Consider the following 13,244-nt stretch of genomic DNA (forward strand, 5'->3'; position numbering starts at 1 on the left):
GGGCCTACGGAAGCCGGGCCGAGCGGGGGACGCGGGTGGAGGGCGCCGCCGGCTCCTGGGCCCGAGTCCCGGCTTCCAAACCGGGAGGCGCTGCGAGCCGCGGCGGAGGCCGTTTGGGATTCGGCCCCTCACACAACAGGAGCGGAAACCGCGCGGGCTACCCCGCCCGCTGCGCGTCTGTTGGCTGAGGCGACCGCCACTCAGGACATCCCTTACAGCCGTTGGGTGGGAAACCTGCCAGTCAGAAGCGTTCCTGTCTCTTACTGGCCACTGTACCGCTCATTCTAAGCAGGCGCGCGCCGCGTTAGTAGAATCACCTGCCACTCCGCTCGTTCCCGCCCTATAAGGATGGCATGCGCTTTCTCATCATCTCATTGGCTGCGAAGGGTCGCAGTGGCTTCGCCCCTTCATGAGGCGGGACCGTCTAGCTCCCTGGCCTCCTATTGGCTGGACGAAAATGTCAGTCAGGGGTGAGCTGCTGGGCAGCAGGCGGGGCTTGGGGCTCAGCAGAGCGGTTTGAGGCTTCGATTGAGATGTATCCTGCAGTGAGATAGGTTCGAATCCCAGCTCCGACACTTAGCGGGGTTGTAACCACCCTGGGACAGATCAGGCTCCTCTAAGGAGCTCAGCTCCCATTTAAGCAGTAATAGAAGGGCAAGATTTTCAGCTGGGCCAAGCAGTCCATGTGCTGAGCAATTTTGAAAGCCATGCCCAAGGTCAACCCTTGTAGGTTTATTCAAAGGGCGGGTGAGGCAGAATGTCACTGCTGGGCTGTGGGTATCAATGAGTGTATCCCACACATGGATGGAAACACATAAAGGCCTTGCCTTATGCTAGGGACATTTTTCAAAAGCTTTGCACCGTTACTGACAGCTCTCCTAAGGCATGGGAGGGGAAGCAGAGAAAAGTCTAATTTGTATGGGGCCAGAGTCTCAGAAGATCGCAGTACTTGTTTAGGCAGGTACCAATGTCAGTGGCTAGATTTTTGCATAGGAAATAATCTCTGTGTCCTTGGCCAAAATTTCTCATTCCCCCACTGTTGTAGTGTGGAAGGTAGCTACTGCCCTCTGTGTCACAAAGGCCAAGAGAGAGGTCTGAATAGTTGTTATAGGCCAGCTGGTGAGGGGATGATTCAACATCAGTCGTGAGATTTGTTGCGATCTTTGTTAGCCAAAAAGGAGCAATTTGGGTGAGGGAGGGAGAATGGCACTGCCGATATGCAGTGGCGACAAACAGAAGCCCCTTTCAAAGTTCTTCTGAAAAGTGGCTAAAATGGCCCCTCATGTTCTGGTCAAGCCCGTTCTCTCTTGTTACATCCAAGAGAAGGGACTCGGGCTTCCGCAGCTGCCTTCATTCAAGTGCCAGGTTAATCTTTATTCTCATGACTTTTCTAAATAATACGACTGGGAGTTGGCTGCGCTCTGCTCTCAACTTTGCTACCGGACCCTGTGTGACCCTGGGAAAGTCACTTCCCCATTCTGTGCCTCAGTTTCCCATCTGTAAAATGGGGATAATTTAGCATGGAATAAGATAGTGGTGTCCTGTCTATCATGTGGAGCCTCTGGGGCAGCGAACATCTTTGTTTCTTGTCTGTACAGTGCTAAGAACAAAGCAGCCATGAGTCTTGACAGGGGTTCCTAGGTGCATAATAATAATAATTAATTAATAATTAAAGTATTTGCCACTTACATAAGGCTTTTCCTGTTCTAAGTGCTTTACAAACTGCTCATTATTGTAGTTCTCACAACTGCCCATGAGGTGGGGGTAGCACCATTTTCCTCATCTTGCAGATAAGGAAACCAAGGCACAGATCGAGGTAAGTGACTGGGAAGATCTTGCAGCAGGCCTGTGACAGAGCTGGCATTCCTGATTCCACCTACGTGACTTCTCTGTGGTTTTCTGCAGCAGCACACGGAGGAAGGATGTGGACATGTCGCTTGACAAGAGGTTGGAGCCATTTACGTGCACTACGAATCCACAGGAATTGGGCTTCGGGACCCACAGGCTGTATCTAGTAGCCTGCATTCCATAATCATCCGTGGAGTAGGTGCCTCTGGTGCAGTGCTGTCCTGAGCAGGCACAGCTCTTCCTCAGGCTTTGGTCACTTTTCCTGGCCTGGGACTAAAATTCACTTCAGTGTTGTGAGATCTATCGTGGACAGGTGCTGAACGGACAAAGCAGGATTTTCTGTGTCTACATCAGGGTCATTGAAATACAAGCATCCCCGTTGTAGGCATTTCTCATCCCTTCGAAGAGACACTTGGGAACAGAGGAATTGTCAACTCCATCTCATCCAGCATCCTGTCCCTGACAGTGCCCCGAACCAGCTGCTTCACAGGAAGGTGCAAGGAACTCTGAAGTGGCTCATTATGGGAGAACCTGCCCATAGGGGCAGTTTCTTCCTAAACTCATTGGTGGTTGGTTAGCTTGCTGTCTGCGGGGAGGACTGGTAGGATGTTAATGCTGCTGTGTGGAGGAAAGACACGGCCATGTGCCAGAGATCCTATGGGAGTTCAGTAGCCTTTTGCCTCTCCAGGCAGAGGTAGGAGCCTTGTGGGAGAAAATATGCCTGCGGCTGGAATGTCCCTGCAGCTGTAGAAAGATGAAACCAAAGTTGTCCTGAAATAGAAGTAGCTGCGTGGTTGGAGAGAGAGAGAGGGAGAGTGTGTGTGTGTCTGTGTGTGCGTGCACACGCAGCAGGGGCCTAGGATACAGGGCTGGGGTGAAAGACACAACAGCGACAGGTGCTGCAGCATGGTGGAGAAGCCTGCTCAGTGAGTGCAGCCCAGGGTTGGCAGGTTGAAGGGTACGTTCACACTGCAAAGGAAGCTGGGATTGCAGCGTGGGCAGGCGTCCCGCCACTGGCTTTAATCTGGCTGGTGCGGGTGGCAGTGGTGGCGAGGAAGTGGCAGCGTGGGCTCCTGTGCAGGCTAGTCACCCCAGCACAAGCCTGCCCCACTCGGGTTGCTGCCCTGCGCCAGGATCCATGCCACAGCAGCTTCACTGCTTTCTTCAAACACGCCTAGCCTATAAATCCCTCTGTCCCGCTGTGGCCCAGCTCAGAACCCTCCCCTGTACACACACCTCGACCACAGAACCTCCCAGGTCCACTCCCCCCCAGCACATACCCCCTGCCCAGCCCCTTCTCCCCACAGTGTTTTATGGCGTTGAGATGGCACCATCCCCTTCACAGCTCAAGCCCAGCTCAAGCAGCAGCAGTGCGAGCTTCCCAGTCAGAAGGGCTCTCCCCCCACTCCGCCGAGCGGCTGTGAAGAAACCAGACCGGGGTCAGGGGATGATGCACAAACTCCCCTTCCCTTTCGCACGGCTGCAGCTGCCCACTGCCTTCTGCTACGGGAGAGCCCTGGGCACCTGCTGAATCCTGCAGCGCAGTTTCCATAGCGACGTTGCTCAGGTATAGCAAGGACATCAGTCATTGAGGTGCTGGTTGTGAGGGCACAGGCCAGACTCCTCCTGGCTGCAGCTTAACTAATTCTCTTCTCTGATCTCTACCACGTCCTTTAATGCAAGAGCTGCCTTGGCTCCAGCTCGCAGTTCACTGGCACACTCTATCCGCCCTGAGTGACTATGGTGGCTATGAATGAACAGGCAGCACGGAGTCAGTGTTGACCCAATGCCCCAGCATGGGGCTGCTGGAGAAGCTGCAGAACCCAAAGTGGTGCCATGGGTAAGATGAGGGCGGATCGGCTCGTGTTTCTGGCCTAATTCCCATCTCAGCAGCTGTCTCTTCATTGCCCTGCGCCTGGTCTGGTCATTGACGCCTGCACAAACAGGTGCGTGCAGCACTGCAGAATCAGACTGGTACCACGTGACACCCAGGCAGCACACGTGTGGATGCCAACAAATGGCACAAGAAGGGAGAATCAGAGTGTGTTTTCACACCACATTCCTCCCCATCATATCTGACCCGCCACGGTGCCAATTCCAGTAATATCCTGCCCAGCTACAATTCAACCTGCCATTTCAGTTGGAGATGAGGTTTTTCACTTCCTGTCCTAAACTCTTGAGGAGTGCTAAACAGCTGCCACGTTCCACCCAAGTGGTGGCTGCATTTCATTGGTGGGTGAAATAATTCTGGTGCATATATGCAGTGTGTAGAGTGCTTTGGGATGAAAGGGGGTATATCTCATTGCCTAGTTCCTCTGGGTAGCTCATGGACTGTACCATGTTACCGTACACACATTTTCCTTTACTTACTGATACCCATGGCTGGCTCGTCCACGAATTTGACCTGGGGAACCTTTAGATCTAAAAGCATGAGTCTCTCTTGCGTGAGCTAAAGGAGAAAACATCTTGGTACAAAGGCAATAGCAAATTCACTCTTCTCTGTATGATATCCAGCCTCTATGGAGCGACAAAGCCCCAGCTACCTGTGCTGGGATGCGTCACACACACACACACACACACACACACACACACACACACACACACACACACACACACACACACACACACACACACACACACACACACACACACACACACACTAGCAATAGCAGTGCTGACGTACAGATCATTTAGCTGTGCACTGCGAGCGCAGCTATTACAGGCATTTGCTTTGGAAATGTCCTGCCTTTATACCCCATTACTGAAAGAAATGAAAACCATCTTTCAGTCCGAATCCTTTGTACCTGTGCGTTGTTTTGGCCTCTCTGGAAATTGCCATTGTGCATTTTAAAGTCTCACCGCCACATCTGCTTCCAACGCAGGTGTTTTTCAGCCCCGGCAATTTAGTAGGATGCTTAATTTTTACAACCCTTTAAACGCTGCAGTCTCTGGAGCCATGAGCTCCGAGGTCTTGAAGAGGCAGCAGAGTTCATGCAGCTGCACTTCTAATCAGAGACCGCGGGGCCGTAGACGAAAGGATCAAACTCATTGCTTTACCATGAGCTGTCCTTCCCGAGGGTGTCGTCCAGGTAGCCCATCCTTGAAATGGTTGTTGAGACCATCAGTGTTCAGATCAGCCAGGTAAACGGCCCACATTAGGACATTCAGCCGAAAGTGCAAAGAAGACCAATTAAATGCATGGAGCATAGAAGCTGGGAATTTTCAAAAGGAGGTGTTGGGTGCTTAATCCCCTTAGGCCTTCTGGGAGTCCTAGCTATAAAGCCGGTTCTGAATCCAGAGCCAACATCTCCTGAGTCCACTGCTACAGAGGTGGAGAAAGCCTGCCCTGTGCATGCATAAAGGAAGCACTGTGCCCTGGTGCCTCACGCCTTTCTGAGGGTTCACAGCACAGTTTCCATGTGGCTGCTCCCCGGTGGCGACAGGGTGGGAAGCCTGAGGCACACGACAGGAGAAAGCAGGGGGTCCCCACATCAGTTATCTGAGTGCCCCCAAAGCTCATTTTCTCTCTGAACAAAGGGGAGAACAAGCAGATCAGGTGCCTCTGGCATCGTCAGAGGTGGCTGTTCAAATCCCCACCCTCTCCGATTTCTGCTTGCCTGCGAGCGTGGCGGGCGTGTTGGATTATTTCGGGGGCAGGCCAGGCTGTCCTTACAGAATGGCCTTTGCAAAGCGCTGGGTCAGACGAAGTGCTGAGATCCAGCTGTATTCTCATTTCTGTTGAAGGGGAATTCCACAGACGAAGGCCCTGTCTGGGATCTGCGAGAGCTGCGCTCTGAGCACCACTGGCCCTGGAGTCCCCGACAAGGGCAGCTGACAGAGAGCATCCTGGAGATCTTTGTAGATTAAGACCAGGGCTCTGAAGCAGCTCCAGTATTGGACGGGGTCAGGGTAGCGCTCAGAGCTCCACAGCCATGAGCTCACTCCAGCCACTCTCCCGGCTCCTCGACAAAACCCAGCCTTGAGCCACTTTAGGTGCCAAAAAACATTTATTAGCAAAGTGGACACTAAGAAACGCTCACAGTCTTGCTACTCTCACAGGGAGCTCAACATGGCGTGAGCCGGCGGCCAAGACTACCTCTACAGCATCTAACCGAGTGGAAGGCAGCATTGCTAGGCGGGTTTTCTCCTGCAGGGGAGCAACAGGGTCCCTCGGTGTGTGTGTGTGCGTGTGTGTGTGTGTGTGTGAAGCATCTATGAAACCATTATCAAAAGAGACGATCTCCGGGCGAGGGCTGAAAACAATGTGTCTGGGGGTTGGTTTTGCTTTTCTCTTTCCAGGATTGTGCTTATGAGTTTTATGCTTTCCACTCACGCCGGGTCACAGTTGAGTTTGTCTGGGAAGCTATGGGGGCTTTGCAAGAGTTGGATGAGGGCTGGAGGAAAGCTTCTCAGGCCTGGCTGAAGCTTAGAGTCAGCCTTGCTCTAGGAGCTGCTGGCCAGGGACCTGTGCTGAAGCGTGCTAGAGTGGTGGAAACCACCACCCTCATTTCTTAATGACAGCCAGGTAGGACAGGGATGACTCCTCTCCTCTGCCCATCCCCTGGACTTTACACCTCTAGCTCCTTCATTCTCCCACTATCCGATGCCATTTATCCCTCCTTCCCTCTCCTCCTCCAGACAACATCGTCTCCAGGATGAACAGCCCCAGTATGGTAGTGTGCAAAGGTCCCGTGGTGCTAGGCGGAGTATGAACATAGATGTCGAGGTGGTCCCTGCCCCAGAGAGCTGCCAGCAAGGTGGCCTCCCAGCCATGCATTCACTCTCCTCCTGCAGTCGTGGCCCATTTTGGTGGCACCAACACAGGGAGGAAGGCTTGGCGAGGAAGAGGAGGCTGGTGCCATCTGGCTCCTCCAGCCAGTTGGCTTCTTGGTGGCCATCAAAAAAAGCCGCGTTGGGTGCACTCTATAATGTGCAATTTGAATCTACTCTACATAAGCCTTTGGAGAACAATGATCTCTGAACCCCCTCCACTCTCCACTCCCCGCCACTGGGGCAGAGGACAGCTACAAAGTGTACCCCTGAGCCAATAACTTTGTCCTCCCCGTCTCGCCCCCACACTCAAAACTGAAATCAGCGAAACCAGTTCTCAGTTGCGGTTCCTCTTGGCTTTGCTTGGCGCGTGCGCGTCTCTAACTGCCGGGAAGCACTGGGTCGGAGAGATGTCTCTGAATGTCTAGGTGCTCAGAAGAGGCTTCAAGATGCTCGGGGAGAGAAGGGAAACGAGAGCCGCGGAAGAGTCCCTGTGTGTTTGTTGCCCTCTGGTGGGGCTCTGGGTTGGGGAAGGTCTGGGAATGGCGCTCTGGCTGGGAGTAGACGGTCATGGTTTTCTCTGAGGCCGCCAACAGGTGTAGCCCGCTTGACAAGGAGTCCCTGGATTTCAGCTGGAACTTTTCTATCTCTGTGTAGCTTGGGCTCTGGCGGAGAAGGAAAGGAGAAATGAGGGTGTGTTGTTATGAGATTAAAGTTCAGCAACTAGGGTCTTCTGGCCAAGAGGCCACAGCGTCCCATTGAGAGAGAAGCCCATTGAGCAGGTGGTGCCAGCCCATACAGTGGGGGAGCTTCCTGCCTTTTCATGGGGACACCTTGGAAAAGAGAAGCCCCGACCCCGTCACTGGGAAACCCCTTACAGCTCACACACACTCCCACTGGTCAAATCCTGCTGCCTTAGTGATGGCGCAACCCCCAGTGCTGGAGCCACGTTTCCACAGATTCAGAGGCCTGGCCTACACCAGAAAATTAAGTTGGCTTGAGCAGTGTAGTTAAGCTGACCTGAGTCCCTGTGTAGACAGCGTTAGCTACCATTGACTTGGCTACTGCATCTCGGGGAGGTGGGTTACCTAGGTTGACAGGAGAATCCCTCCCACTGGTGCAGGTCGTGGCTGCACTGAAGTGCTGCAGTGGGGCAGCTCTGAAGTGTAGACAAGCCCCTGAGCTCCCCCAAAGAGACAGTGGTGACTTCAAGCAAGCTAGGGTGGAGCAGCTGATTCATGCCAGAAAGGGGACTCTACTCTCTTTACCTCCAGCACCCCAAAAGAACGGCTTTGGGGTACTAGGTGTTCTCATTCCAGGTCTCTGCTGGGCTTCATCCCCTCTCCAGTCCCAAGGGCTTAGCCCAGAGGGGATGACCTGGGGTATGATGGGTTTTGAAATGGCCCTGGGTTAGTCAGAGAGGGAGAGAAGAAGCAGGAGCAGGGGGACCTCGCCCAGAGGGAAGCAGTGGGTGAGGTGGCAACATCTCCTGGGTCTCTCCATCTCCCACATTGGTGAAAGGAAGCTGCCTCCTCCATGGCCAGACCCTTCCCCACACTGTGAGGAGAAGTGGGAGGGGAGCAGCTCCTATCCTGGACCCTCAGCCCAGCACTCTCTGCACTTGGAAGGCAGGGGCAGCCTTGGAGAGCCAAGTCTCCTTCCTTCACCTCAGGGTCACTCGCGGAATGACTTGCCAGGGGACCCCCTTAGCCTGCTCCTCTGGAGGAGGAAGTTGCTCTCTGCTGTGAAGAGACAGAGACATCTCCCCTAGAGCCCCCTCAGCCTCAATTTGGGCTCAGCGCTTGTACTGGTCTTTGCTGTGAAGCGGGATGAGGTCGGCAGTTACCTGCCCGGGAGGAGTCGGGTCCTCCTGCAGCGGTGTGCACGGTGGAGCGGGCTCCATGCCCCTTGGGCCCATGGTGTACATGGCCAGGCTGTGGGAGGACGGCGAGATGGGGCTGTATGCGGGTGGCACTTGGGACAGCTGGCGCTGCAGGAGCTGGAGGATTATAGTAATATCTGAAGACATCCTGGACTCCAGCCTGTGGGACAAATCAACCAGCGTTAGCACGGTGCCTCCCAGGATCACCCTCTTTCATCTGGGCTTTGCCTGGGCAGTGGACTTTGTTTGGGCTGCATTGAGCTGGCAAAGTTTCTGGAACCCCAGTAAGGGAACCAGCGAATTCAGGGAGTGGCCAGAACACGGGGGGTGGGGTTTGTCAAAGCGCCATCCTTGCCTTTTGATTTTCCAGTGTTGCTGCCGATCCTCCTAGCTCAGGCTGGCGAGGACATGGTCAGACAGCCAGCTCCAGCAACAGACAGAGGATGCTGCAGTCACCACCCACCAGAGCCAGCCCAGGAGAAAAGGCTTATCCCAAACAGCCTGGTCAAGGCGTTTTCCAGCCCGGAGCCTCATTTGTATCTTCTTGTTGTGTAGCTGGATCACAAGGACACCCAGTGTTACGATGGCTAATGCTAACCAAGGGTCTTGGAAGAGAGACAAACTCAGATCTTAAACCAATCGCTACTGGGATCAGGCTGGGCAAATGAGCTGGCTATTGGAGGTTTTCCTCCACATTCTGAAGTGTCTGCTGCTGGCCACTGTCAGAGCCAGGACGCTGGGCTAGATGGATCCCTGAGCTGATTGGATCCAGTTTGGCAGGTCCCATGGTGTGTGGATTTACACTATTATTTATATGACAGTAGCAATTAGAGGCAACTAGAGTGGCTATCAGGCCCCATTCTGCTAGGCATTGTGCAGTCACAGAATCAGAGACTGTCCCTGCCCCGAAAAGCTACAATCTAAATAGACATAACAGAAGGTGGAAGGGGAAACAGAGGCATGAGGGAAGTCAAGTAACTGCCTCAAGGAAGACAGCCCAGGTCTCCTGATCCTAATCCACTGGGCCATGCTGTCTCTTCAATAGCCAGGCCCAAACCAAGAAGCCAAACTCCCAGGAGTGCTGGGGAAGGCTGGCTGCAGATTTGGCTCTGGATTTCGGGGCTGTCCCTATCTCAACGTGGGTCTGGCAGGGTGGAGTTCTGGGACCCCTCTCTGGAGAAGAATGACTGAGAATAGTCCCACGTTTACATCACAACCCAAAGGGACCATTTTTTTTGAGAGGAGCAAATGAAAATTAAAAGGCAGGCTAGGGCCTTTTCTCCAATCTCCATGGAGCCTGCTGCTGTCAGTATATGGCCACCAGGGGGTGTATCATACCTAGTCGGCATAGCTCATGGGAGTTTTTACGAAGTCAGTGAAAAAACGGCTGAGTGACGCAGGGCAAATACTTCTTGGGCCTAAAGTGAGACACCGAAATCTCCACTTAGGCACCTAAATAAAAGTGGCCTGATTCCTAGAGGCACTGAGCACACACAACTCCCACTGCACTGAACGGGGGCTGCAGGCAGCCACTGAAAATCACGTCTTTATCGAGTTGCTTCCACATGGGGGTAACTTTCGGTCCCCAGCGGTGGAAATTCCAGCTGCACTATTGAAGTGGCAGGTCTCACCGATCTGGGCTCCTTTCCCTTCTCATTTGAATGCTGGCCCCTTCCTTACTATTTACACGGCAAGCGTCTGTCGCCAGTGACTGGCTTTGCGAACAATTCACCTGCCCAAGATGGTCGAGCAGGAGGAAGGCGGCCGCTCTTCATATACGTGAACAACGGCAAATGTAAATGCAAAGCCTTGGGTTTCTGACCCCGTGACTGAATTCTGTGGGAGCCACTGCAACTAAATCCAGGCTGGGTCCTGCTGAGGAAATACTTTAGCAGCTGCTTCCATATGTCACCACTAATCACGGTAGGGCAGGATGCTCCATGGACATGCAATACCCAAAGTAGCCAGCAAGGAGAGCCCACGTCACATCACAGAGCTTTGTTAAATAGCCCTGTTCCATGTGGGTCTTTTAATGGGGGGGCGGCAGATGCCACTCACTGGGTTTGCCCAGAAGGGGAGCACCCTGAGCCACTCAAGCACTGAAGGAATCCAGGCTCCAGCCTCGGAGGAGCTGCACCCACCTGCTGAGCTGAGCCTGCAGCAGCTCGAGTCGGGATTCGATCTGACCCTGCCCGTAGTCCAAGCGCAGAGGACTGGCCCCGGGATTGTGGACCAAGGACGCATGTGGCAGGGGCTCTGGGTGGAGATTTGGCCGTCTGTCCTCCCAGAAGGCGAACATGTTTGGAACGTCCCTGGGAGTAGCTGCAAAGAGGAGAGTTCACAGCTGCTGTTGGAGCAGATCCGAGATAACCCCCCCACCCCGGCACCAGGAATTCCTGGTCAGCAAACCCCGACCCCGTGGTCCCAAACAAGCTCTCCCTGCTGTATCATCTGCATCAGCACTGCAACCGTGGGCGGCCGGGGAGGGTCCAGGCGCTCCCTGCAGCCCCAGTGAGACACAGAATCCAGCCCCAGAGGCTGCCTGCGCTCTGCAGGGTGTCGGGGCAGGCATGCTATGGGGAGAGAGGGGGGGTAATGCCGAAGCCCTGTGTGTAGGCGGGACAGAACAGCTGCGCCCACTGCCAGGATGGGGTGTGAATTACTCCAGTGTAAGGGGGAGACCAGCTCCATGACCCCTGCCACTCCAAAGAACCGGAGCTCGGCTCCTAACCCACCCCCACTCCTGATAGACAGACAGTTGCAGACTCACTGGGGCAGGGGCAGTTTAACTCCGCCAGGACATGGCCGGGGGAACCAGGGCTAGAGCCAGTCCAGTCCTGCAGGAGGCCCGAGGAGCCACCAGGCAAAACTGTATGGAGGGCCGGGTAAGGAAGGCTGTGCCTCCCCAAACAGCCTGGTCCCTGCCCCCTATCTGCCCCCTTCCACTTCCTGCCCCCTGACTGCCCCCCTCAGAACTCCCGTCCCATCCAACCCCCCCGTTCCTTGTCCCCTAACCGCCCCCTTCTGGGACCCCCCCACCCCTAACCACCCGCAGAACCCCATCCCCTATCCAACCCCCTCGTTCCTTGTCCCCTAACCGCCCCCTCCTGGGACCCCCCCACCCCTAACCACCCCCAGAACCCCATCCTCTATCCAACCCCCTGCTCCCAGCCCCCGACTGCTCTGACCCCTATCCACACCCCTGCCCCTTGACAGGCCCCCTGGGACCCCACACTTATCCAACCTTCCCCCCGTCCCCCATCTGCCCCCCAGAACCTCTGCCCCATCCAACCGCCCCCTGCTCCCTGTCCCCTGACTGCCCCCCAGGACCCCCCACTCCTTATCCAACCTCCCTGGCTCCAGCCCCCTTACCATGCCACTCAGAGCAGCATGTCTGGCAGCCGGGCCGCCTGGCTGGAGCCAGACACACCACCGTACTGCTTGGCAGAAGCACACAACCCCGCCGCCCAGAGCGCTGCCCACGCGGAGGCATGGCTGTGAGGGGGGGGAACAGTGGGGGAGGGCCAGGGGCTAGCCTCCCCAGCGGAGAGCTCAAGGGCTGGGCAGGACGGTCCCGCGGGCCGTAGTTTGCCCACCTCTGGCTTAGGCTGAGGTTTGTGTCGTGATACCATCACTGTCTGGATTCCCCACAGAGCTAGATCCTAGGCAGGCCCATGTGGCCTCACACAGAGAATGCAGGTTTTGTGTGGAGCCAGGTTGCTCCTCCCAAGGGTCCAGACTTTCCTCCATCTCCCGAAAACCGGACACTCTCCTTTCTCCCTCCCACGGCGCCCCCCAGTGGTCACACTCAAACCCTGGAAACTGGAGGGATGAGGGTTAATGGGGCCCAATAGGAACTCAGCCCATCTCCCCTCGCTGATAGCCAGCGCTGGGCCCCATGGCTCCTGGCAGCGCCCCAAGACACAATCACCGCTACCTGCATAGGACTGGCTGTCGTCCACCACCTGCTTGCCGCCATCGGTGTCCCTGACATTGGGGGTGACCAGGCTGAGCACGGCTGGGGCAAAGTCGTCCTTGTCGGAGTCAGAGGAGGGCTCGGCCTGGGTGGGGCTGGGGGGCTTGGCCTCCTCGTCGCTGGTCTGCGAGCAAGGCGGGGTGCTGCTGCACAGGTCGTCCCACTGGTCCTTGCTGAGGGGGCCCTGGAGGTTGGTGAGCTCCGAGTAGGTGTGATACTGCTCGGCGTCCGAGATGCCCGTGTCCAGCCCGTCCGGATCTGTGGGGCGGGGTGTGTGGGGGGGTGCAGACAGGTTAGTACAGACACGCCAGGGCAGCCCTTTCAGACCCTGTCCCCATTGTGATGCCAAGGGGCTTCAGGAGCCCACGAGAGAACCATGGGGAGCCTTACCCAGCTTCATGGGGATGAGGGGGTGGAAAGGGCTGGATGGCGCCTAGGCTGTCTAATAGACAGTGAACAGGAGAGGTCGGCTGGTGCCCAGTGCTGCCTCGCGGAGGGGGCCAGGCCAGACAATACTATGTCTCAGGGCGGGCACAACGTGATCCAGTCAGTGCCCTGCACTGCCTCATGGACAGTGGCCTGGGCCCTGCTGTGCCAGCAGCAGATAAGCTGGTAAGAGCCCCCCTCCCGCCCCCCCAAGGCACTGGTCAGCCGAGGCTCTCAAACCCTTGCCCTCCCACCAGTGCTCCTGCTGCAGCACTGCCCGGGGTGAAGGGCGGGCTGCCCCAGGGCGCTCAGCTGTCAGGACACTGCCCTGGCAGGGCACAG

General features: G+C 55.8%; 1 protein-coding gene across 1 annotated transcript in view; it reads right to left on the reverse strand.

Annotated features, from left to right (window-relative positions):
• Nucleotides 1-5,877: 5,877 nt before the first annotated feature.
• The window catches only part of KCNH6 (potassium voltage-gated channel subfamily H member 6), a 95,522-nt gene continuing 88,155 nt past the window's right edge, over nucleotides 5,878-13,244 (reverse strand). Inside the window, exons 11-14 of the mRNA XM_030541678.1 lie at nucleotides 12,438-12,734; nucleotides 10,642-10,822; nucleotides 8,465-8,660; nucleotides 5,878-7,283 (exon numbers count right to left, since the gene is read on the reverse strand). Coding sequence (XP_030397538.1) covers nucleotides 6,999-7,283; nucleotides 8,465-8,660; nucleotides 10,642-10,822; nucleotides 12,438-12,734 — 959 coding nt within the window. The 3' untranslated portion in view covers nucleotides 5,878-6,998. The remainder of the gene's footprint in view (nucleotides 7,284-8,464; nucleotides 8,661-10,641; nucleotides 10,823-12,437; nucleotides 12,735-13,244) is intronic.

Source organism: Gopherus evgoodei, chromosome 23 (genome assembly GCF_007399415.2).
Source record: "Gopherus evgoodei ecotype Sinaloan lineage chromosome 23, rGopEvg1_v1.p, whole genome shotgun sequence".
Classification (NCBI taxonomy): domain Eukaryota; kingdom Metazoa; phylum Chordata; order Testudines; family Testudinidae; genus Gopherus; species Gopherus evgoodei.